The sequence below is a fragment of the Schistocerca cancellata genome, chromosome 1, assembly GCF_023864275.1.
Source record: "Schistocerca cancellata isolate TAMUIC-IGC-003103 chromosome 1, iqSchCanc2.1, whole genome shotgun sequence".
Lineage (NCBI taxonomy): Eukaryota > Metazoa > Arthropoda > Insecta > Orthoptera > Acrididae > Schistocerca > Schistocerca cancellata.
In genome coordinates, this window is record NC_064626.1 from 251,525,898 (window position 1) to 251,551,043 (window position 25,146).

The 25,146-nt window shown below is 40.1% G+C and overlaps 2 protein-coding genes across 6 annotated transcripts in view; both read left to right on the plus strand.

Moving 5' to 3' along the window:
* The window catches only part of LOC126170355 (uncharacterized), a 116,035-nt gene extending 109,015 nt beyond the window's left edge, over nt 1-7,020 (plus strand). For all 5 annotated transcript variants that reach the window (XM_049920715.1, XM_049920719.1, XM_049920720.1 and 2 more), the window contains one exon: nt 888-7,020. In XM_049920715.1, coding sequence (XP_049776672.1) covers nt 937-4,221 — 3,285 coding nt within the window. In that variant the 5' untranslated portion in view covers nt 888-936 and the 3' untranslated portion in view covers nt 4,222-7,020. The remainder of the gene's footprint in view (nt 1-887) is intronic.
* A 1,489-nt stretch (nt 7,021-8,509) lies between these two features.
* LOC126167655 (uncharacterized) overlaps nt 8,510-25,146 on the plus strand; it is a 48,705-nt gene continuing 32,068 nt past the window's right edge. Inside the window, exons 1-3 of the mRNA XM_049920496.1 lie at nt 8,510-8,660; nt 8,770-8,969; nt 24,169-24,339. Coding sequence (XP_049776453.1) covers nt 8,510-8,660; nt 8,770-8,969; nt 24,169-24,339 — 522 coding nt within the window. The remainder of the gene's footprint in view (nt 8,661-8,769; nt 8,970-24,168; nt 24,340-25,146) is intronic.

Below are 25,146 nucleotides of genomic sequence, written 5' to 3' on the forward strand. Positions count from 1 at the left end.
AATTTTTATATTTCTAATTATTTGTTACATCATTTTCATCATCACATTGATTTTTTATTTGCTCTTATTTTTCTACATATTATTCTTTTTTTGTCTGGAATCTGCCTATTTTGTGTATAATTTGCAACCAAGTGCCAACAAGGACTGCTCATTGGTTGGTAATGTGGCAGTTTGTGTAGCCAGTGAGAGGATAGCTTCAGGTAACCTATGATAGCAAGAAACTAGTTTGCTTTTAATTCTGAAACTGAACTTTTTCTGTCTTGAGTGATCGTAGAGGTTAACTTTAACAGCCATGAACAAAGTGATCATGATTTTTGTTCTGCTGCAGAGTGTTGACCACCGCTTTTGCAGATACATTGCACATAACAAGGTTGTGTGTAGGACTCAAGTTTAAATTCAGGGCTGCAAAACACATCTCCTGCCACAGTTTAGTCATTGGTTACTTAAAATCAGCTTTCAACAGAGCATCTCACATTTGTGACATACCTTGTGGTAGCATCTTCCAACAATGCTCCACGTTACACATTAACATCATTTGTGAAGTGACTTGTCATGTTTTTGTGTTTCCTGAAACAGAGCAGTAGCTGGCGGCTGATGTGGCAACATTCTAGCAGCAAGTGAAAGATCTCAACTATCAAGTAATTTTAAATGGACTATAGCTTCAAATGTGTCCATTCATTATTACCAGACTGGTTCTGAAACGATTACTGAAAAAAGATTTATGCCTTTTGAGCTATTCATAACTGTTTAACTTTAAACATTCTGTATACATAATTTAAGTACCTATCATGCACTGTATAACTGTTAATTATCATAGTTCTGTGAGTGAACTAGTATTCAGATAAAGCACAGTGGAATATGTCTGAAAAATCTCTCTACTTTTTCAGGATTCATCTCTGCAGCCTTCAATGCCAGTAATTTGCTTGATTTGACACAATGAATTACCAAGAAACAACAGAGGATTTAAATACATTTGTCGACAAATTAGCCAACCTGATAAATGATACTTTCAAATCCTGCATAAAGAACTATGATACATTACTGCCGTTCCTTAATAAAAAGGAAATAAATGGTAAAATACATCACAGATTAGTATTTGTTAATATACTGTTGAACAAGTTAAATGAAGAACTTTCAGGACTTATAACTGAATATGTAACTGTGTCACCATATGAACAAAAAGGAGAGACTGTTCTGTTTGAAGGAGGGAGGAGGAGAAGAAAGTCCCATATGCTGAAGTTAGACGGACAACAGACTGAAAGTAAAAGTCCATATTCCAATAATAGAAAGTGTTCCATTGCTTTAACTTCACAAACTGGAATCAATATACAATCAGATAATTTATTATTAATTGGTACTGAAAAAGCAATTAATACACAGCCACAGAAATTGGACATGCAAGAGAAGAAAAATGTAAAAACAGAAACACAAGATTCAAATAAATTTGAAGGAGGTACGAAGAGAATAATGTCTGATGTGGTTGATTTAGACAGACATGAGACCAAAAGTATAAAAATGGAATTGCCATTTTCCGGTAATTCGAAGTGTTCCATTCCATTAACTTCACAGACTGGAACCAATATAAAACCAGAAAATTTGGTATTAAGGGATAATGAAGAAACAAGTAACACACAAGCACGGAAGTCGAACATGCAAGAGAAGAAAAATATAAAAACTGAAGCACAAGAGTCAAATAAAGCTGAAGAAGGTAGAAGGAGAATAATATATGATGTGCTAGATTTAGGCAGACATGAGACCAAACGTATAAAAGTGGATGTGCCATTTTCTGATAATGCCAAGTGTTCCATTCCATTAACTTCACAGACTGGAACCAATGTAAAATCAGAGAATTCACTGTTAAGGGATAATAAAGAAACAAGTAATACACAGGCACTGAAGTTGGATATGCAAGGGAAGAAAAATATAAAAACAGAAACACAAGATTCAAATAAAGTCAAAGGAGGCAGGAAGAGAATAACAAGCGATGTGCTTGATGTAGGCAGACACGAGACCAAAAGTATGAAAGTGGAAGTGCCATTTTCTGATAATACCAAATATTCCATTCCATTAATTTCACGGACTGGAACCAATATAAAGTCAGAGAATTCAGTATTAAGGGATAATGAACAAACCAGTAATATACAGGCACAAAAATCAAACATGCATGCAAAGAAAAACATAAAAACAGAAATACAAGAATCAAATGAAGTTGAAGATATACATGAATTCCCCATAACTAGTTGTCAGATTCCTGTGGCTCACAACTTGTATGACACTACAAATAATGGAGCAACAGTTCATTTTGCTGGTGATGGGGTAAATGCATCTGTTGTAGATAGACATGTAGTGGGTAATGTGTGTAATACACCTTTCAACACTCTTACTCACAGTGAAAATAATGAAACGTGTGTTCCATTACTAAATGTAGGAAGTGAGACTAGCAGTCAGGAGAAATGTGAAAACACTGACAATGTTCTTAGTAAAGATCATAACATTTACAGAGGACTGCGAGAAGAAGTTGGCTGTACCACTTCTCTTTCTGCCCATGCAAAAAGATCATTTGACAGTAAAGAACCTCCTGTTACTTTCAGTACTTGTGATAATCAATCTGCTGTGTTACTAGGAGGGAGAGAAAATAGCTTTTATGGGGGATGGAGAGAAGCTCCTCATTGTCCTAGAACATATATAAACGGTGATGTCCCTGCTCAGAGATCAGAGGAATGGTGTAGAGCAGAAGATTCACTATATGGTGTCATAAAGATCAGGAATGGGATGTATAGATCTTCACTTTTTTGTGACATGGCAGTGTTTGGTCATGTGAGAGGAAAGCAGTATAAAAGAGCACGAATAACTGCCAGGAGAGAGAGAAAATTGGAGAATTTGATATTAATTGATAGAACAGTAACAAGTGATACAGAGGAAGATAATTTGTTGTACATGCTTGCAAAGAAAAGCATAAAGATGAAACTACAAGATTTAAATAAAGTTGAAGGAGATGAGAAGAGAAGAATGTCTGATGCACTCGATTTAGGCAGACAGGAGACCAAAAGTATAAAAATGGAAGAGACATTTTCTGATCATAAAAAGTATTCCATCCCTTTAACTTCACAGACTGGAATCAATATAAAGTCAGATAATTTGGCATTAATGGATAATGAAGAAACAAGTAATACACAGACACAGAAGTTGGACATGCATGTGAAGAAAAACATAAAATCAGAAGTACAAGAATCAAATGAAGTTGAAGGTATACATGAATCCCTCATTACTAGTCATCAGATTCCCGTGGCTCAACAGAGAGCAAATAGCCGTATTGAGGGAGGGAGAAGAGCTCCTCATTGTCCTATAAAATATGAAAAAGATGATGTACCAGTGCAGAGATCAGAGGAATGGTGTAGAGCAGAAGATGCACTGTATGGTATCACAAAAATCGAGGATGGGATATATAGGTGTACATTGTGTGATTGTGAACTTGTTTGTGGTATGTCAGTGCTTGGTCATGTGAGAGAAAAGCAGCATAAAACAGCACAAATAACTGCCATGAAGAATGATTGTACCAAAGGGCCTGAAGTTCCAAATAACAGTTGTGGAGGTGAACTTGTTAACTACCAGGCAGAGGAGGATCATATGAAAGGAAAGAAGCATAAAATAAAACAAGAAACTGCTGAAAAGAACAGTTGTCCCAAAGAGTTTGAAATTTCAAGCAACAGCTCTGAAAGTACTACACCTGTTTCTTTGTGTTCAGCTGTTTCTTGCTCACTTGCTGACAGTGTTGCTATTGTAGAGGATCGACATCAGGTAATGTCAGTGAAACGTTCAGTTATGTTAAATGATATATGGACATATTTTTATGCACCATTCCACATTAACAAACAGTTCATCAGGTTTCATTCGAGGCAAATAATCTGCTCCCTTTGTTGGGAACAAGTAGGAAGATACATATTAAATATAAGGGTACACATTTCTAGCTTAAGTCATCTTGATCGGGTAAATATATTACGAAATATTGAACTGAAAAATAAGTCATCCAATAAACAACTATTGGATATACCAGGCAGTCTAAAGAACATTGTTCCTGCTACTCAGTTTAGCTTGAGAAACAATGGTTTCTTTTGTAGTGTGTGCAACTGTTTCTGTGAAAAAGCACTTATATTAAGTCATATGACAGGTGCAAGCCATGGCAGAAAGCTAGATGAAATGAAAAACTTGGTAAAGAGCTAACAACTGTAACAGTGTGAGAAAGTTGAAATGATGAATTAAAAATGTGTGAGATTTTGGTGTTAATTTTACTGTATATATATTATTTCCTTTGATTGTTTGTTAATGTAGTGTGATGACTATTGCTTAAGCTGCCAAGGCAGAGATTGGATAGCTCCAGAGTCCAGTCATCTAATATTAAGATTTTTTTATTACATAAAAAGAAATACTCTTCTGTAGCAAAGTTTTATATGGCTCAACTGTTTAGTCGGACGAAAGAACTTGTGGTATTATAGCCAGAATCAGGATTATTTTGTCCTCCCCCCTTTTCCTTCTTTCCATCACCCCTTCCCACATCTCTCTCTCTCTCTCTCTCTCTCTCTCTCTCTGTATCTATCTATCTGTCTATCTTTAAATTTACAACTGCATACCATGGAAATAACAGGAAGGTCAGTGTACAGTTATTTAATTTGTCACATGTTGTAAATGTGTATTCAATCAGTCTGCTGATATGTACTGATTATTATTAGAGATTGAGTGTCTGCCAAAGAAAAGTGAAGAAAGAATTGCATCACACAACAGTTATCCAAAAGAGTCACCAAGGGTATCATTTTTATGGAGGCGCCATTGGGTAAAGTGAGATGAAAATTAACAATGAGACAAGTATGCAAGATAAATTGAAAACATCAAACTTATTTAAAGGGAAAAAGTAATTTACCAAGGAACAGCTGATGGATATATTAGTTAAAGTTTTCAAGCGCAGTACCTTGTCAACAGCAGGTTTAAACTTGTTGTGAAGAGTATGTCTCTACCAAGTTTCATGTGACTCTTGCCTTGCATATGGCTTATTTCTCCTGATACACACTTACTTAAGTTCATATCACTGTGTGTTGTTTAATTAGTTTGTAGTTATTTGCTTGGATGTTCCAGTGACCATATATTGTAAGATTACTTTTTGTAGATGAATTTGTCATTCATTTAGATAAGATAGTGTTTCCCCCTCTTGCCGGTGTTGCTACATGCCAGCCATTTGCTCAGATATCTTATATGTATAAACTTATTATCTATTCAAAATTTTCAAGAAAGGGGATTCCTGAGTTGGAATGCTTTCAGTTAGTCTGTAATGTTATTTTCATTAAAAAATGTATTATTTGGAAGGTAGAAGATGACAAATTGTTATAGTTATGTATTCCATTCCTTTTTACAACATATTATAATGATAATTGTGTGCTCCTCTTCTCCTCATATAATTCCTTAAGTTCATCTAAACATCACTGGCTTGCCCTGCTCTAAGTTCCATCTGACTTACCAGTGTAACTGGTGCCCCAGTAGTTACAGCACTGGACACACATTTGGTAGTAGCAGAGTTAAAATTGCATTTGGACCACGCTGATGTAAGTACTGCGTACTTAACACAAATATCTTGAGTAACTGCAAGGATTGCTCCAATCTGAGTGTGTGCCAGTCTTTAATGGCCTCATCAGCTGGATTTTAATCTCTAATCTCTCTTTCTTCCCATTCTTCCTGCCATCCATACTTTCTATATTATACCCTCACATCGAGTTCTTTCCTGTATATGACATGCTGTTCTTTCTACATTCTTAATGATTCTGGTCATTCTCCATTCACACTGTTTCTTGATTTAAACCCAAACACCCCACACCCCTATATTGGGCTAAATGCACAATGAATTTGTTTCACACACAATATTAAACAATCAAATTTATACAAAATGAGTGTCAAATTTGTTCACAAGTCATTGTATAAGTAGTAAGTCATATTTGCACTGTATTTTTGAGTGATTCCTGATTATTAGAACCACTAGATCAAGTCAAGATATTTTTTCCTCCTCTCAAAGCATCTATCAGAGAAGTAGTTGTGCCATGTAATGAGTGTAATGATGGTGTTGCTAATGTAAACAATGTCAGTCTCATTACAATTCATATTTATGTAACCAAACTGACTGCTATAATACATAGAATAAGAATATGGCTTGTATAATGTCTTTTTACTGTGTGATTTGAAGACAACATATAGAGGGTTTTAATTCTTTATTTCTGGTGGAGAGCAATTAGAATTATCACAATTGGTTTTAAAAAGACAAAAGAGTGAAAAATACTCAAATATTGTCAAATACAGTGATAGTGGCTTCATGGCATTGCAGTTAAGCGACATCCCACACTACAGTCAATAAGACTGAAAGGGAAAGCAGTGAATAAGCCCACAGTGTAGCACTCATCAGAAACAGCGACAAAGTAGACATGATTATTATTATTGTTATTATTATTATTTTAAGGAGACAGTCATCAGATTGTCAAGGGCAGACTATGTGGTGGTGACAATGGTTGTGCACACACTCTCTCATGATGGAATGTGGCTGATTCAAACTCCTCTGTACTACTGAGATGGTGGATGCAACCACAGAAGAAAAATTAAATTTGTATCAGCAAATTTAACTGTGTATTTTGTGTGCTTACTATGTGGTAACTTTAAAGACAGAGTTTAGTTTGTTATTATGTGAGACAATAAATAGTTGTTCAAAGCAGTCAAAAAGACATCCAGTTTCAGTGACTCACAAGCAACATCTTCAGTTCATACTGTCACCTAGAACCCTTTCAGTTTTCCAGTGTTCACACATTGTAGTCTGTAAATTTAATCTTGAAATAGAGTATTTGGGGGTACAAAACGAGTCATGTTACACATTAATGTGCAGAAGTAGCTGCACCTCACTACTTCTGTGGAGTATACTAATAACAATTATGGCAAGTCCTACTCAACTGATGCCAATAATTGTTGCAATTATTTTATGCAAATTAGCAGAAAAAGCCTTGCTGCTTCACCTGTACCACTCAGGTGCTGTTTTTATTTCATTCATTGAACAAGCAGTTACGTAATTTTGCAAGCACAAGTGTCAGCTGTTTATGTAATGGCAAAATTAAGATCTGATTCACACTAATATTAGAGTTACATGAAATTTAAATATTCATCTCCACAATTCTGATAAAATGCAGGAAGAATGGAAATCGAGGTAATCTCTTAATTCCTATTTTAATACCCAGGAGTTTTCAATTCCATGCTTGATATCTACTGGCAATCAGTTCTAAACATTTGGAGCCAAGTATCAAATTCCATTCTGAACCCTACATAGTATTATTTTTACTCCTAGTATTGTGACTGTGTTTCAGAGTTCTTAGTGTATTCACTTCTGTTGTTAAATATTTATCGAGTTTGTTTATTGCAAGTATCCAGAGGCTCTACAAGATGTTGAATGCATGTTGGATGCTTCTACAAAATGTTTGATCATCAATTTTGTGTGAAGTTCTTATTGCATGTTTCAGTAGGATAAATATCTCTCTGCCCTTAGCTACTTTACTCCAGCATCTTATGCCATAGGACAGTACCAGAATGAACGTGTGCTACCAATCTTGTCTGCAATGACAGGTGAGCAACATAGGATCTGATAAATGCCAACTTCTCCACAGGAGCAAAAATCACAATTATGTCACAAGTGTTGCAGCATGTAACTTGGTTTTTGGTATTATCAGGGGACCCTAGATATGTTTCAATACCAGTATTTTTGCTTCATCAGTGTAGTGGGCCAGCCTCTCTGCTCAACATGAACACAAAGCAAGAATGTATCTGGCATCTAATTTAAATTTACTATGTGCAGCAGACAGTTGTGATCCTGAGGTCTTTACATGTGCAACACTTAATGCTTCCGATTACATCTTCGGCAAGAAACTAAGCGGTTTCTCGAGTTTCAGAAGCCAGGCACAATGTTGACAACAGAGTAATGGGTTAGGTTATCAATGCACACTGTTATCCATTTAATATCATTTGTTACCTCCCGAACAGTTCAATTTAAGGGGAGACTGAAGGCAGTTTTTATCCCTATTCTGCCAATGCTATTTCTTCCTTTGAATAGATACACTTTTCAACAGAACTGTTAGTGTTAGAACAGTGTAATTTTTACAGAATGTATATAACACATATGCCTGCATTTACAAGCAAAATGAACAAAATTCCTTATATGGATTTGAAGGGAATTTATTCTTTTTAACACTTAGGCGCCGACGCCCATAAAAATACGGGCGTGCGCGACCTGCTCGAAAGTCCGGCGCCCGTAATTTTAAGGGTGCGTGTTCTCATTCTTCCCTTTCCTTCCCGCTTGTCTGGGAGGAGCTGCATAGACTGTAGTTCGAGTATTGGCCACTAGATAGTGCGGGCATGCTGTGGAAGGGTGTGCTTCCCTTTTTATTTGTCGGCCTTTGTGAGCAGCGATTTTTTCCCGCACGGTCTCAGTAGCGCCGACATGGCGAAGCGTGGATTGACAGACAAAGAAATTGCTCGCGAGTTATATCGTGATTTAGAAGAAATTGACGTTGATTTGTCAGAGGAAGATATTGTAGATGACTCTGATGATGATGTGGACTATGTTCAAGAAGAAGTTTCTGGCAGTTCAGGTAAAGAATTCTGACAACAAAACATGTATAATTTTTGCTCAGATTTTCACTGAAAAAACTCTCAGTAAGTAATTATGATTTTATTTGCAAATATTACTCTTCTGATAAGACTCAAAAGAGGAGAGCAGGTGTCCAAGCACTTCAACAGCAAGTAATCCCGTCGATATTGTGCCTGAAGAACGAGTGAGACTAACGGCAAGGGGGAAGACGAGACGTGTGCGCCGCACCGATCCTGAGGAAGGTTGGACGAATACTGATCGTGCACCAGATATCGATCTATTCTCAGGACAATTTGGAATATGCAATGTTGTCAGTTTAGACCAGAACAGTGCACCTTTAGAATTTTTTTCATATTTCCTGACAGGCAGTATGATGAAACACATAAAGGAACAAACTAATCTGTATGCTCAACAATGCATCAGGAAATTGCGAAGCACAAATTCCCTTTAACCCACCTGCTCATTATCAAAGTGGAAAGGAGTTACACTTATGGAAATAAGGAAGTTTCTGGCAAAGTGTGGCGAAAAGACACAAGCTACCAGTGCAGTGAATGTAAAGTGGCATTGTGCAAAATGCCGTGCTTCAAAATTTACCACACAAAGAGCAAAATTGCATCCTAAAATAGTTACAGGAGGTTACTGTAGATAAGACATAGCCATCATAATTACAATTTTTGTGTAAAATAAAAAAAAATTCCTTCTAGAAAATACAGTGAATATAACTTTGACCAATTTTTCCTTTTTTCAAAAACAATGTTATAATAATAATGCTTGTCAAAAGTATGTATTAATTCAAGAGAAAGGTATTATATATGGTTTTAAACAAGAAAGTCTAGGTTTTTCAATAAGAGTAATTTTATTGCTATAACTGAAACCTTTCATGAGTTGTAGTAGTTTAAAATACGATAAAATCAGCCAGTCTTTATGGTAGACACCCGCACGCAATGGCTCAGGACCCAAAGTGTTAAAAAATCTTTCACTAAGAAAATTTCATGTTACTGTTTCTGTTGGGTTACATTACACCTAGATATTTAGTTGACTTGATGCACTAAGCAGCACACAATTAATGCTGTATTTGAACATTGTGGCACTGTTTTTCCTACACATGTGCATTAACTTTACTATGTTTAGACCTAGCTGCGATACATCACACCAACTAAAAATTTTCTGTAAATCATCTTGTATCTTCCTGCAGCCACTCAGTGACAGCACCTTTCCATACTTCACATGATCATGAGCAAACTCCTGCAGGTTGCTGTTCATCCTGCCCGTCGGATCATTTACCTATATAGAGAATAACAGTAATTGTATCACACTAACCCGGGACATTCTTAACAATACTCTTGTCTCTAATGAACACACTCCATCAAGGACAATGTAGTGACTCCTATTATATAAGAAGTCTTTGAGCCATTCACATATCTGGGAACCTATTCCATAAGCTTGTATGTTCATTAACACTCTACAGTGTAGCACTGTTGAAATTTAATAGTGAAACAGAGAGAGTGTCTAATGGCTGTACTGAGCCCAGGATTCATGTTGCATTTCAGTGACTTGTCACACTGATGCTGCTTGTGAACTTATACCTTGGCTGTTTTCTTGTGGTCATCTTCATGTGGTTTCTTAATACTGTGGATCTGCTATGGAGTACCAACAATGCTCAATGTGTAACTTGACTTCCATTTGCAGAGGGCCGTGGACTGTAAGAGACCTTTATAGTCTTCAAGCTACTAGATAGCATAATTGCCTTTTAAACTCTTTTCTATTTTGTTGTTCTTATCTAACATTCATTGGGTGAACAGATTTCATATGAACTAGAACAAAATTTCTCTAGCAAATCTCATAACATCGCACAAGAAAGTGACATTTCTCTTCAGCTTTGTTCAACTGTTTCTGGGCACTGGCATTGTAGGCAGTGCCTCTTTCTCTCAGCATTGGAAAACAGTGCAAAGCCACAATGGCAAAGCATAAGTGATCTTTTCATAACAGGTGGAGACAACAGATTACTGTCACGCTTTGCCGATGTCTTGTGCCCATCTTCATCATCATATCTGCAGGTATGTCAATGCAAAGCACACACAGTGGAGATTATCTAAATGTGAACTACCTTTACAATGTTTTTATCTAACGCCTTTCATCTGACTGCAAGGAAGTGGTGGAACAACCTGATCTACCATAGATCCCCCCCCCCCCCCCCCCCACACACACACACACAGACACTAAAGTGACAGATGTTGTGTAAGTTAACTTAATTAACTAATTACAACTGTACTATGATATTGAGCTTTTTGATAAATTATTACCATTATTAAAATAAAGGTCTTATGAGGCTGAATTCAGTTTCCCCGCTCAATGTAACCAGATTCCTCATACGTCTTAAGTTTCAGTCTCTTTGTTTACCAATGGTAAATATCACAGTTTGCATTTGCATTTTTTGGTAAATATTTATTACTCAGTTTAATTGATAAAAGATTGTCTCATCCTTCGATGTCTTCACTCTTAATGTAACATCTTTACATTAATAGTAAATATTAAACACTAAGTTGTCATTTTTGTTACACTCTAGTAAACAGTTTTATCTTTATCTACTTTACTACATTTTTCTAAACAGCCAATTACATTGATTGTATGTCACTGCATTCTCAAAACCCATACAAAGTTGTTGTCTTGATCGATCAGTCTCTACCATGATTTCATTATTCTTAATCAGCTTATAAAAACAAAATCTTGTCAACTTTATTGAGATGTACAATGTGCAGATACTCATTTACCATAAGGAGTTACATGCTGACTCTTTCCTCTATAATAATTTCCACAATTCCAGGTCTTAGATTTGTGACAAGACAACATCTATAGAAACAAATATTTAAAACATCAATCATTACCCAGGTAAGTCTGTTTGCTTTTAACTACTTTTGAGAATACTTCAACAGTGTGACTAACTGTCACTGTATAGTTTCACACCATTCTAAGAAATATACTCACACCTTGTCCTTTGAGCCGATACTGTGAACATACATTGTCATTTGTGCAGTATGGGTATCTCTCTCCTTGGTCTTCTACATAAAGAGATATAAGCCATCCCTTCTAAGGGTCCGCCTGTCCTTTAATCTCCAATCCATCGATAATATGGTACAGTTTGTCACAAAACACCGGGTTGCTAGACTCCTGAACTCGACATTGTGTTCTAGTCACAGTGAGAATTAGATATGAACAAATGTGTGGCTTTGAGTAACATTTTATTTTGTTAAATAGCATGCCTTCACATTCAACATGGTAACCAGAAAATGCAGTGTAGTTGCTAACACAAAAGCATGAGCACTCAAGCTTTTGCTAGGTAATCAAGTGAACAATTAAACTAGGAAAGAAAAAACACAGACAATATTAAGATCATGGTACTCTACACTGCAGCAAGGAGGAGGCATTTCTTGGTGCTCCTGGTAGCCAGTGTATGAACCCTGTTGATGTATGCCAAATGATCATTTAACATCTGCTATTGCTGTAGCTTGTCATCACTATATAGCCCACTATGGGAAAGTGGATGCATGAAGCACCATCCATGAATCATGTTGTGAGTGTACCCATCATCCAGAATGTGTTTAATGTTGAGTCAGAGTCGGTGAACGTTCCAGCGGAGGCTGCTTGGTGGTGGATGGTTTTGTCTGGTGGATGATTTTGTCTGGTTATGTGGAAGATGCAGGTGTGAAGATTCTTTCATAATGAATGTGTTATAACCTTTAATGCACTAAGAAATTGCGTGGATATACAAACGTAGAAACAATAGTGGGTTTCATGCTACCAACTCCGTATCTGTCTCTCAACTGCCGTGCCGTGACATGCGGCCGGCGCCGTTCATAGCCAGGTGGCGCTCCCGCGCGCAGCCGAGCTGCGGAGCGCCTCTATCGCCGTGTTTGCGTACTGACGTAGCGGCACTTTTAAATCTCGTGGCACTGTCACAACACTTTTCCCCCCTTGAAGAAAAAAAAAACACTCACTTCCTTGGAGACACGGACAGTGCGGAGACATCCATGGCCTCTTGGGAGACCCCGAGAAGATCCCGCGGAGAAACACGAGAATATGGTCGAAAATGTCCAGGACGGAAGCTTGTGCGTGGAACGTGCCTCCTGGACGAGATGATGGGTGAAAACTCCGGAGCAGCATCCATAGGTGTCGTGGACCTGGGGGTGTGCTCCAGCGAGATGGGTCCCGGAGAAGACGGTGTCGCGACTGGGGCCGGTTCCGGCGTACTCGGAAACAGCAGCGACGTTGGCTGCCGCAACACGCACGGGAGATCGGCAGCAGTGACAGGACTGGCTTCTCGGGCAGGTGGAGGCGAAAGAAGGGGCGGTGGCACCGGCGTGGCCACCACTCGTGGGCGCATCTGGTCGTAATGACGAACAACCATGCTGTCGTCCGTACGTATTTCTCAAAGCCGGCGGCCGCGAAGAGCCTTGACCACCTCTGGAATCCATTTAGGCCGAGATCCATACCCTCGTGCCCACACGTCGGCGCCCACCGAGTATTTTCCCGCACTAGGGGACACAGTACTAGGCCTGACAGGGTGAAGCAGGTGCAGGAGAGTGCGTGGTTGGCGGCCGTGCAAGAGTTCAGCAGGGCTGCGATCACCCAGAGGCGTGAAGCAATAAGAACTCAGAAATTGCAACAGAGCGTCATCGGTAGAAAAATCAATAAGGAATTTTTTCATCTGGCTTTTGAAAGTGCGGACAAGGCGCTCGACCTCCCCATTCGATTGGGGATGGAAGGGCGGTGCTGTAACATGATGAATCCCTTGTCCAGTACAAAAATCACGGAAGGCCTGCGAAGAGAACTGAGGGTCGTTGTCCGTGACAATCGTGGATGGAAGACCTTCTAGCGCAAAGACTTTGGACAACGCCAGCCTCGTCGCTGCAGTGGTGGGCGACGGACATCGAACCACAAATGGAAACTTCGAGAAGGCGTCAATCAACCGTAGCCAATAAGTGCCAAGGAAGGGGCCGGCAAAATCAGCGTGCACCCGTTCCCATGGCTGCGCCGGATCAGGCCACGGAGAGGGCATTGTACGAGGTGCAGCCAGTTGTTGAGCACACTGACCACACGCAGCGACCATGTGGGAGATGTCCGAATCGATACCGGGCCAATAAACATGCCTGCGGGCCAGGGACTTAGTCCGAGAAATCCCCCAATGGCCTTCATGCAATAGTTTGAGAACATCTTTGCGAAGAGAAGCTGGCACCATGACCCGTGGAGATGCGCCATCCGTGGCCAGAAGAACAACACCCTCACGAACAGACAGACGAAGGCGCAAGGAATGGTAGTTGCGAAAGGGATCCGATGCCCGGCCCTTGGTCCTGTCCGGCCAACCCCGTTGAACAAAACCGAGCACCTGACACAGGACCGGGTCCCGCGCAGTAGCCGACGCGACCTGCGAACCTGTAAGCGGAAAACCCTTGACCGCACGATGTTCTTCCTCATCAATGTGGAAACAGAGTAGTTCATCTCGATCAAAAACCGGGTCGGGGCCCATCGGCAAACGCGACAACGCATCAGCGTTGGCGTGCTGGGCCGTGGGGCGATAGTGAATCTCATAGTGAAAACGTGACAAGTATAAGGCCCAACGTTTGCAGGCGGTGAGCTGCCTTACCCGGAAGCGACGCCGAGGGGCTGAACAGAGAGACCAGCGGCTTGTGGTCGGTGATGAGGTGAAACTTAGAACCATACAAAAAAACGCTGAACTTTTTTAGAGCATAAATGATAGCGAGCGCCTCCTTTTCGATTTGAGAGTAACGCCGTTGGGCATCGTTGAGGGTCTTGGAAGCATAGGCGATGGGTCGTTCCGACCCATCCTCATACCGATGGGCGAGAACAGCCCCTAGGCCATACTGTGAAGCGTCAGTCGCCAGAACCAAGTGCTGACCCGGACGGAAGGTGGCAAGACAAGGCGCCGACTGCAAATGAGCCTTCAGGCGAACAAAAGCCTGCTCACACTCGTCGGACCAACAGAAAGGAACGTTTTTGCGTAACAGCTGATGCAGAGGATGAGCCACCGCCGCCGCGGATGGAATGAATTTGTGATAATAAGCAATCTTGCCTAGAAACGCCTGAAGTTCTTTGACCGTAGACGGCCGGGGGAGAGCGGTGATGGCCGCAACGTGCTGACGTAGAGGACGTATACCTTCACGGGACAAGTGGAACCCAAGATACACAATGGAGGGTTGGAAGAACTGTGACTTGTCCAGATTGCACTTCAACCCAGCCGAATGCAGAACCCGAAATAATGAACGCAAATTGCGAAGGTGCTCCTCAGTGGAGGCCCCCGTGACAACAATGTCATCCAGGTAGTTGATGCAGCCAGGAACGGAACCCGTGAGCTGTTCCAAAAACCGCTGAAAAATGGCCGGCGCGCTAGCGACACCAAATGGTAACCGCTGGTACTGATACAACCCACAAGGAGTGTTGATGACGAGAAATTCCTTGGAAGACGCATCCAATGGCAACTGATGGTACGCCTCCGATAAGTCAAGTTTGGAAAAGAACTGGCCCCCAGAGAGCTTGGTAAATAACTCCTCAGGACGGGGAAGAGGATAAGTGTCAATGAGGCTCTGAGCATTGACAGTGGCTTTAAAATCGCCACACAATCGCAGACTCCCGTTGGGTTTAGAAACCACCACGATTGGCGATGCCCATTCGCTGGAGGTAACAGGAAGGAGAATCCCTGAAGTTGTTAACCTGTCTATCTCAGCCTTGACAGGTGCACGCAACACCATCGGAATAGGGCGTGCCCGGGAAAACTTAGGGCGAGCTGTAGGTTTAAGAGTAATGTGGGCTTCAAAATCCTTGGCACGACCCAGACCAGCAGAGAACACGGACGAGAATTCAGAACACAATCCATCCAGCTGTTGATACGGAATATCCTCAGATATGATGTGCACATCATCATCAATGGAGAACCCAAACAACTGGAAAGCATCATAACCGAACAGATTTTCAGTGCCCGCATGATCCACCACATAAAACGTGAGGGGCCGAACAACATACTTGTAAGCAGTGGAAGCATCAAACTGGCCAACGATAGGAATTTTCTGTTTATTATAAGTTCTCAGATTTCGCGTAACTGGAGACAAGGGAGGGGAGCCCAACTCCAAATACGTGCGAGAATTAATGAGAGTTTGCAGAGCCAGTGTCCACTTGCATGCGAATCTCTTTATCCAGAACACGAACAGTAACAAACAACTTATTTGGTTGAGAAAGCACACAGTTAACATCCATGTCCGATGCCTCGTCCTCGTCGACAGGAACTTTAGGGGACTGACACACAGAAGCAATGTGGCCTTTTTTCCTACATGAATTACACGTGGCCCAACGTTTTGGACACGCGGCCCTGTCATGCTGTACGAAACAACGTGGACAAGAAGGAAGGGCGGAACGAACCTGTTTCTGTGGTTGCTGTTTTCGCTGCGAGCGTTGCGGCCCAACGCGACGTTGTTTACGCCAGTGAACCGCCGCCACATCATCGTTCTCCTGGGAAACAGGCAAATTGTCCGTGTCGAAAGTTGACTGTACAGCGCCTACATCTCACACCACGCGTCTATTTGCGCGCCAGCAGCGTGAGACACTTCAAAGGATTGAGCGATGCTTAGAACTTCCGACAACGACGGGTTTGGCAGTTGTAGGGCACATTGCCGAACTTCTTTATCAGGAGCAAGCCGTAGAATAGCATCCCTAACCATTGAATCAGCATAAGACTCATGATGAGTGTCCGTGACAAACTGACATTTCCTACTCAGACCGTGTAGTTCCGCCGCCCAAGCCCGGTAAGATTGATGGGGCTGTTTACGACACCGGTAGAACACCACGCGGGCGGCAACGACGTGGGTGTTTTTTCGGTAATAGTTAGACAATAAGTCACACATTTCTTGGAAGGACAGAGAGGCAGGTTCCCGCAGCGGTGCTAACTGAGATAGCAGCTGATAGATCCGTGGGGAAATCCAAGATAGAAATAACGACTTACACATCGAAGTGTCGACAACGCCGAAAGCCAAGAAGTGTTGCCGCAAACGCTTCTCATAATCCTCCCAGTCTTCAGTGGCCTCGTCGTAAGGAGGGAACGGAGGCAGAGAAGAGGACGACAGACCATGAGTAAGCGACGTCGACAACGCCTGAATAGCAGCCGTTAGCTGTGTTTGTTATTCAATGAGCGCTTGCATAAGCTGTTCCATGTCTGCCCAGACACGAACGCACAATACTCCAACGCTGGAAAAAAAATATCCGACCTCATCGCCAAAAAGTGTTATAACCTTTAATGCACTAAGAAATTGCGTGGATATACAAACGTAGAAACAATAGTGGGTTTCATGCTACCAACTCCGTATCTGTCTCTCAACTGCCGTGCCGTGACATGCGGCCAGCGCCGTTCATAGCCAGGTGGCGCTCCCGCGCTCAGCCGAGCTGCAGAGCGCCTCTATCGCCATGTTTGCGTACTGACGTAGCGGCACTTTTAAATCTCGTGGCACTGTCACAACAGAATGCTTGCTTCACTCTATCAATGGAGACAGTGTTGTCTTACTTTTTATGATGACTTCAAATCTTTTATCACCTCTGTTAATGATGTGATGGGGACCAGTATGAGGTAATGTCAGTGGCTATTTGATGCCGTTTCTTTGCAACATTACATGCATATGTTATTGTACCTTGCAATGTACGGAGGTTTGTGGAGTACCGTGGTTTGATGCATGTCATGGCCGGATCTGCATCATTCTTTATCTGAGATGGGTGTTGAATTCTGGTGTATTAGCACCAACCATCGAAAATGCACGTGGATTGATGAACTCACAGGGAAGCCATAGGTCTACTGTAGGTGAGGCATCCAGCTCTTGTTTGGGCATGTTGCATAGACCAAGCAAAACCACCTATGGTAGGGTGGATGTCCATCGTGATTCATGGAAAATTAGAGAAGCTTTAAGCAACCAGTGCCAGCGTTCAACCATTCCATTACTGGTATGGTGGTAACTTCTTGTTCTGTGGTGCATTGTGCCAGAAAATGTATTCTGTTGGGTGCATAGACTGGATGGATTCGAACTGCCAACCTCTGTCTGTCATTATGTGAAGCGGACAACAAAAACTATAGACTCATTGACACAAATGTAGTGACTAGTGTCTCAGCAGAAATGTTATCCACTGGAATGGCTTCTGGCCAGTGCATGAAACATTCTATTACTGTCAGTGGGTAATGTTGTCCTGAAGGAGGCAGTGGATCTATTGACATCAGTATGAAATGCACAAATGGTGTCTGGAAAACTGCCTACCCATGACCATGGTAAGATAGCTTGCTGTGCTGGTATTACACACATGCACAAGCCCATATTTGACAGTCCTTTCATATTCCAGGCCACAGAAAATGACCAGCTATTAGTTTGATTTTTGCCTTAATGCCAGGGCTGCATAAGTTATGTAAGCTTTCAAATACTTGGTAGCGTAATGCTGAAGGAATGAACAGACATCTACATCTATACTCTGAAAAACACCGTGAGGTGGATGGCAGAGGGTATGTCCCACTGTACTAATTATTAGAGTTTCTTCCCATTCCATTCACATATGGAGTCATCATTTAAAGCTGGTTCTTGAAACTTTGTTAGTAGACTGTCTTAAAAAGTTTCTCCAGCATCTCTGTCACAAAATGATTTGTACATAATCTCCTTTGTAGACTGATTCCACTTCCCCAGCATTCTACCAATAAACTGAAGGCTACCACCTGCTTTAACCACAATTGAGCATTTGTGATCACTCCATTTCATATCCATTCAAAGTGTTATACCCAAGTATTCGTATGAGTTAGCCAATTCCAATAGTGACTCATTGATATTATAGTCATAGGATACTATGTTTTTCATTTTGTGAAGTGCACTGTTGTACATTTATGAACATTTAGAGGAAGTCACCAGTCTTTGCACCACTTTGAACTCTTATCAAGGTCTGACTTAATATTTATGCAGTTCCTTTTAGACAGTACTTCATTATAGATAACTGCATCATCTGCAAAAAGATTGATGTTACTATTAACATTGTCGGCAAGGTCATTAATATACAACATAAACAGCAAGGTTCCCAACTCACCACCCTCAGGTACACTCAAAGTGACTTCTACATCTGATGATGACTCTCAAACCAAAATAACATGCTGCATCCTCCCTACTAAAAAGTCCTCAGGCCACTCATAAATTTCACTTGATACACCATATGATCGTACTTTTGACAGTAAGTGTAGGTGTTGTAATGAGTCGAATGTTTTTCAGAAATTGAGAAATACTGCTTCTAACTGATTGCCTTGATCCAAAGCTTTCAGTACGTCGTGAGAAAAATGCAAGTTGGGTTTCATGTGACTGATATTTTTGGAATCCATGCTGGTTGGCACTGATGAGGTTATTCTATTCAAGATACCTCATTATATTTGAGTTCAGAATATGATCTAAGATTCTACAACAAATCAATGTCAAGGATACTGGCTGGTAGTTTTGTTGGTCATTTCTGCTACCCCTCTTGTAAATGGGTCTCACATGTATTTTTTTCAAAGGACTGGGCATGGTTTTTTTGTTAGAGGGACCTATGATAGATTGTAATTAGAAGAGGGGCTAACTCAGCCAAAATTCAATATAGAATCTGGCAAGGATTACATCAGGTCCTGGAGATTTGTTCAATTTTAACAATTTCAGCCATTTATCAGCATCTCTGACACTAAAACTTATTTCATTCATCTGCCAGTGGTATGAGGATTAAATTGGGGCAGTTGTCTTGGGTTTTTGTTTGTAAACGAATATTTGAAAATGGAGTTAACCATTTCATCTTCTGCTTTATTATCCTCACAATTTCAGTTCCTGCCTCATTCACTAGAGACTGGACATTAACTTTGGTGCCACTAATGGTCTTTACCATATGGCTAGAGTTTCTTTGGGTTCTGTGAAACATCATTTGACAATATTCTGCTATGCTAGTCACTGAAAGAATCACGCATTGCTCTCTTGACAGCCAATCGCGTTTCATTCAGCATCTCTATACCTGCAGCCCTATGCTTTGTTTTACACCTATTATGCAGTAATCTCTGTTTCTTTAGAAGTTTCTTTACAGTGACTGTATACCATGGAGGTTCTCTCCCATTATGAACTGTTCTACTGGGTACACAACCATCCAGTGCATGGTCAACTATTCTTTTAAACTTGAGCCATGCTCCTGCCCTGTGGTGAAAGTTTCAAATTCCTTACTGAGATATGACACTACTGATTTTTTTATCTAGTTTACTGAACATGTATATGTTTCTGCTTACTTTAGTTGTTCTTTGGACTACCACAACTGCATCACGGTCACTGATACCAGTTTCAAAGAGGTCAGGTCTATTTGTTGCCATTAGATGTAATATATTTCCATCGTGAGAGGGGTTCCTAACTATATGTTCTAGGTAGTTTTCAGAGAAGGCATTTAGAAATGTTTCATAGGATGTCTTATCACATCCACAACTAACATAACAGTAATTTTCCAAATTAATTGTTGGTAAATTTCCACCAATGATTACAATATGATTGGAGAACTTACATACAAGTGAACTGAGGTTTTCTCAAAAATTTTCGGTTACATAAGGAGACAAGTCTGGTGGCCAGTAGAAGGATCCAATTATTTTATGCTCACCCCTGATACTGAGTCTTGCTCAAAGAATCTCACATGCAGCTTCAATTTCTGTCTTCATGGATTTAAGTTGCTTGTCTGCTGTGACAAATACAGCACCTCCATTTCCCATTTGCCTACCCTTTCAAGATACACTTAAGACTTTTCCCAAAAATCTCACTGCTGTCAATTCAAGATTTCAACCAGCTTTCTGTACCTAGTGTTATGTGAGCTTTAATGCTTTTCACGAGCACTTCAGATTCTGGCACTTTGTTGTGAATGCTTCGGCAGTTTGCCATTAGGATTTTAATACTCTCCCCTGTGTAAGGAATTTCTTTCAATCTTACACTGATACTTCTGGGTTTCTTAGATCTATCATTATCTGGATTGCAAATTTTGGTGATAAGAATCTCAGTAAATTAGCTTACTATGCCTACTTTCATTCACTGCTTTCGTATGGCATCATATTCTGGGGTAATTCATCCTTGAGTAGAAAAGTATTCATTGCTCAAATACGTGTAATCAGAATAATTGCTGGAGCTCACCCATGGTCATCCTGCAGACATCTATTTAAGGATCTAGGGATCCTCCCAGTAACCTCACAGTATATATATTCACTTATGAAATTTGTTGCTAATAATCCAACCCAGTTCAAAAGTAATAGCAGTGTGCATAGCTATAACACCAGGAGAAAGGATGATCTTCACTATGCAGGGTTAAATCTGACTTTGGCACAGAAAGGGGTAAATTATGCTGCCACAAAAGACTTTGGTCACCTACCAAACAGCATCAAAAGCCTGACAGAAAGCCAACCAACATTTAAAAATAAATTAAAAGAATTTCTAGATGACAACTCCTTCTACTCATTGGCTGAATTTTTAGATATAAATTAAGGGAGGGAAAAAAACCAACTTAAACATTAGTGTCATGCAATATTTTGTGTAATGTAATATCTTGTACAGACGTCTTTTATTAACCTGACACATTCCACATCATTACGAAGTGTCGTATTCATGATCTATGGAACAAGTATCAATCTAATCTAATCTAATTGGATGGAAAGTCACCTAATCCAATAAAAACCCCACAAAGTCAGCTACCAGAATAGCAACCTCTGATCGTAGTGCACACCTGATCCATTTAGAGGGACCCTACAGTTCACAACCCAATGGCTCAAGTCCAGGAAGTCATTGCCTATCTTGTCACAAAACCTTTGAAGTCTCTGGTTCAGTCCTTCTACTCAACTCAGAACCAAAGAGCTACAGTCAGTTCAGGCAACAGTGCAGCAAATTGTGAGCTTTTTTGAAACTCCACATGCAAGGCTGGTCTTCTCAACCGTCTATGACTGTCACTGGGATGACCCAAATATGACTTCAGAGCACAGATGACAGGCATCGTTTGTTCCAATATGCACCACAATCTAGTTGGTTGCACCCTGTTCACTCAATGGCTGCTGGAATAGCCTTTTCAACATGTCGAATAAGGCTCCCAAGCTTACACACTGATAAATAAAAAGTACCAGTTTGCTTTTCTCCTACATACACACTGAGTTGCATCTGGTGTCCTTTGCTGTCATTTCCCTAAGGGGAAACACATTTGCCGTATGTTTGAACTGCTGACAATTAATACACCCCATACCTTGTTGCATTTCCTCCTCTTGACACCTGACAAAACAGGTTTCCCTAAAACACGTGAAGTGAGTCCCACTGGCTCAGTTTCAGTGAGATACAGAACCTCAAACATGACGGTGGGGGGGATTGGTAAAGCACTCTAGTCCACTCTGGTGCCCGTCCACCCTGTACAGGATGCCTGGATCTACTGTTGACACAACACCACTTGCATTCAAGTGGACAAGTAATGAGAGATTGTGAACTTTGTGTAGTGGATACAGGACCCACAGAAGAGGACAGGACTTGAGTTACCTTGGATATTGGTATCACAGATACACAACTCTCAGGAGCTGTTTCAACACAATGATTTGTAGCAGTTGCCAATCGTTTGACAGTAGTCACGCCAATTTCCAGCTGCTTACAAAAGTCAACCAATTCATCCTGTGTTCGAGAACAGTATTCCCAGTGGGGATGGATTTTTGCTGGCGCAATGTATTACAAGTCAGTGAAGAAATAACTTTAAATGTAGCCCACTGATTTTCTTTTAATCTGTTGAACTAAAAAGTTGCTAATTCCCTACAATAATTGAAGCAAATGCACAAAACACAAAAACCTGTGGGAAAAATTACTTGCTTCCTTCAATATTTTGAGGTTAATTATAGCTATATGTATGTTTTTTGCCTTTAGCAAAACACAGTTTTTGTTTTTTAACCAAAACATGTTTTACTGCAGTTGCAGCATCTTCAGTGGGCTTTTATTATTTTCCATCTGTTAAAGATAAGTTTTCTTTACTGTTTGTATAGATGTAGCTATTAGTTTTTAAATCGTAATTACAGATATTTGAAAAAACATATAAATTACAAATTCATACCTTTTTACCACAAAATGCAGTTTTTCTGATGTCTGGTTTCTACAGTGACCGTTTCCCCCCCCCCCCCCCCCCCCCTGCAGTTTGTCATCTGCTGCAGCCACTTACCACTTATACCTCAAAGTAGACAAATTGTTTAATCCAAAATTATGATTTGAAAATCTATTCAAAATTCACCTGGAACTAGGAAATCACATTAAAATCTCTGAAATATTTAATGATATTATGAATACAGTCAAACAAAACACGGAAAAACAAATAAATTCAAAATGGGACAAACAACAACAAAAACTAAACACTCTTTTAAAACAGAACAAATCTTTTGCACATAAAAATAGAAAGCAAGCAAACCACACATTCCACAAATGTCTGGTAAACCTTACTGACATACAACTAACCAACCAAGAAATAAGTTTTCTAGAAAAAGGCCCAAAATACAATGTGAACACACACATCACACACAAGACATTGGAGAATCTTATAACGGAAAGTGAGTACATTATAAAACAACAAGAAAGAAACAATAGCTGAAATTTAAATGCAGGTCTGACAAGAGAATTAGTCACAGAAGAAATAAGATGCATTATAATGGAAAACAAAAACAACATAATGACAGGAACAAAAACTGAAGTAGAAAAAACCTCCAGAAAAATAAAGGACAAACTTAAAAACAATGAGGCACTCATTACGAGATCAGATAATGGTAGCACCATGATAATAATAAAACAGGATGAATACAAAGAAAAAAAACCTTAAAATTTCTGGAAGACAACAACATAACAAAGCTAACCAGTGACACAACACAAAGATACTAGAAAAACACACTAACACTCCTAAAAAATATCTCACATATTCATAAATCAGAAAAGCAAAATGGTTGAAACAAAAGAACCCCCAAGCACCCACACTGAACAGCCTACTAAAGCTCCACAAGGATGGCATTCCGATACGCCCTCTAGTCAATTTCAGAAGTGCACCCACATAACACTTAGCCAGAGAAATGCACACATACTTACGGAAAACATTACATATACACAAATAACAGAAGCATACATAACACTGAAGAGCTGATACAACAAATCAAAGACATCAACATACCTACAACAGCCACACTCACAGCATTTGACATCACATCCATGTACACCAACAGAAACCATCAACATCATTAAACAACAATTAGAAGAACAAGCCAAAATTCCCAAATCCCACATAAAAGAAGTAGCTAGCATTCTAAAACTAATCACAGAGCAAAACTATTTCTCATTTGACAAGCAGTTCTACTCACAAGAAGATGGGCTCCCAATGGGGTCACCAGTCAGTGGACTCCTAGCCAACATTTTTCTCAATCACATTGAAAATAAAATATTTGAAACAATAATAAGACCCAGACAGTACCAGATTTTTTGGTGGACAATCTCAGAAGAATAAGCAATACTGCAGTTGAACCAACAACAACACCAGGAGCTGAAGAGCCATCAGTAACAACAACAAAAGTGAATATGCAGTCAGGGTCATCAAGGAAAACATCAGAAACAGTTTTAGAAAAGAAGAAGGTATCCACAGTCAGCACCAAGTCACCACCAACATCCTATATAAATATCTCGTCAAGTGCCACAAATCAGACAGCCCACAACATCCAGGTGGAAACAGCAAAAAACGTGCAGCCACACTCCAAATCAGTACCACTGGAAACTGTGACAAGATCTTCAACACGAAAACGCAGACCTCCAGCCTACAGCCAGGATTTTTTATGGGCAAGAACACCAGTAGCTCCCTGCTAGCAGCAAACCAAAGGAAAACAGATGCAGAGCAAAATCTTCATGAACCAAAACTACAAGAAAACCCGGTGAGTGGTGGCAAAAATCATTCCATTGGAAAACAATCACTATTATCCCTTAAAATATTACACCATAATGTGCAGTCAATGTTTAATAAGTTACTAGAAATAGATCTCATCTCTTCCATAAAACAAAGTCACACTTAGATGTTCTCTGTATTACTGAACACTGGTTAACAGAAGACAAAATTTAAAAAATGCCACTTGGCAAATTTACTCTAGCTGGTTATTCTTGTCGGAACAAACGTAAGGGAGGTGGTACAGAAATCTATGTAAAAAAAAATTTAAGATACAAAAGCCTCACAAAGTACAATAATATGCAAATAGAAACAGACTTTGAATTCTCCTTAATTATCTTAACAGACTATAACCTATTGATACTGAAAGAGCCCCTGATGGGAACATCCAAACCTTCAAACACTCCCTCGAAGCACTACTTACAAAAATTCACTCACTAAACAAAAATCTATTAATAAGTGGAGATTTTAATATTGGCTTCCTCACACCTGGAAAAAACAAAGAT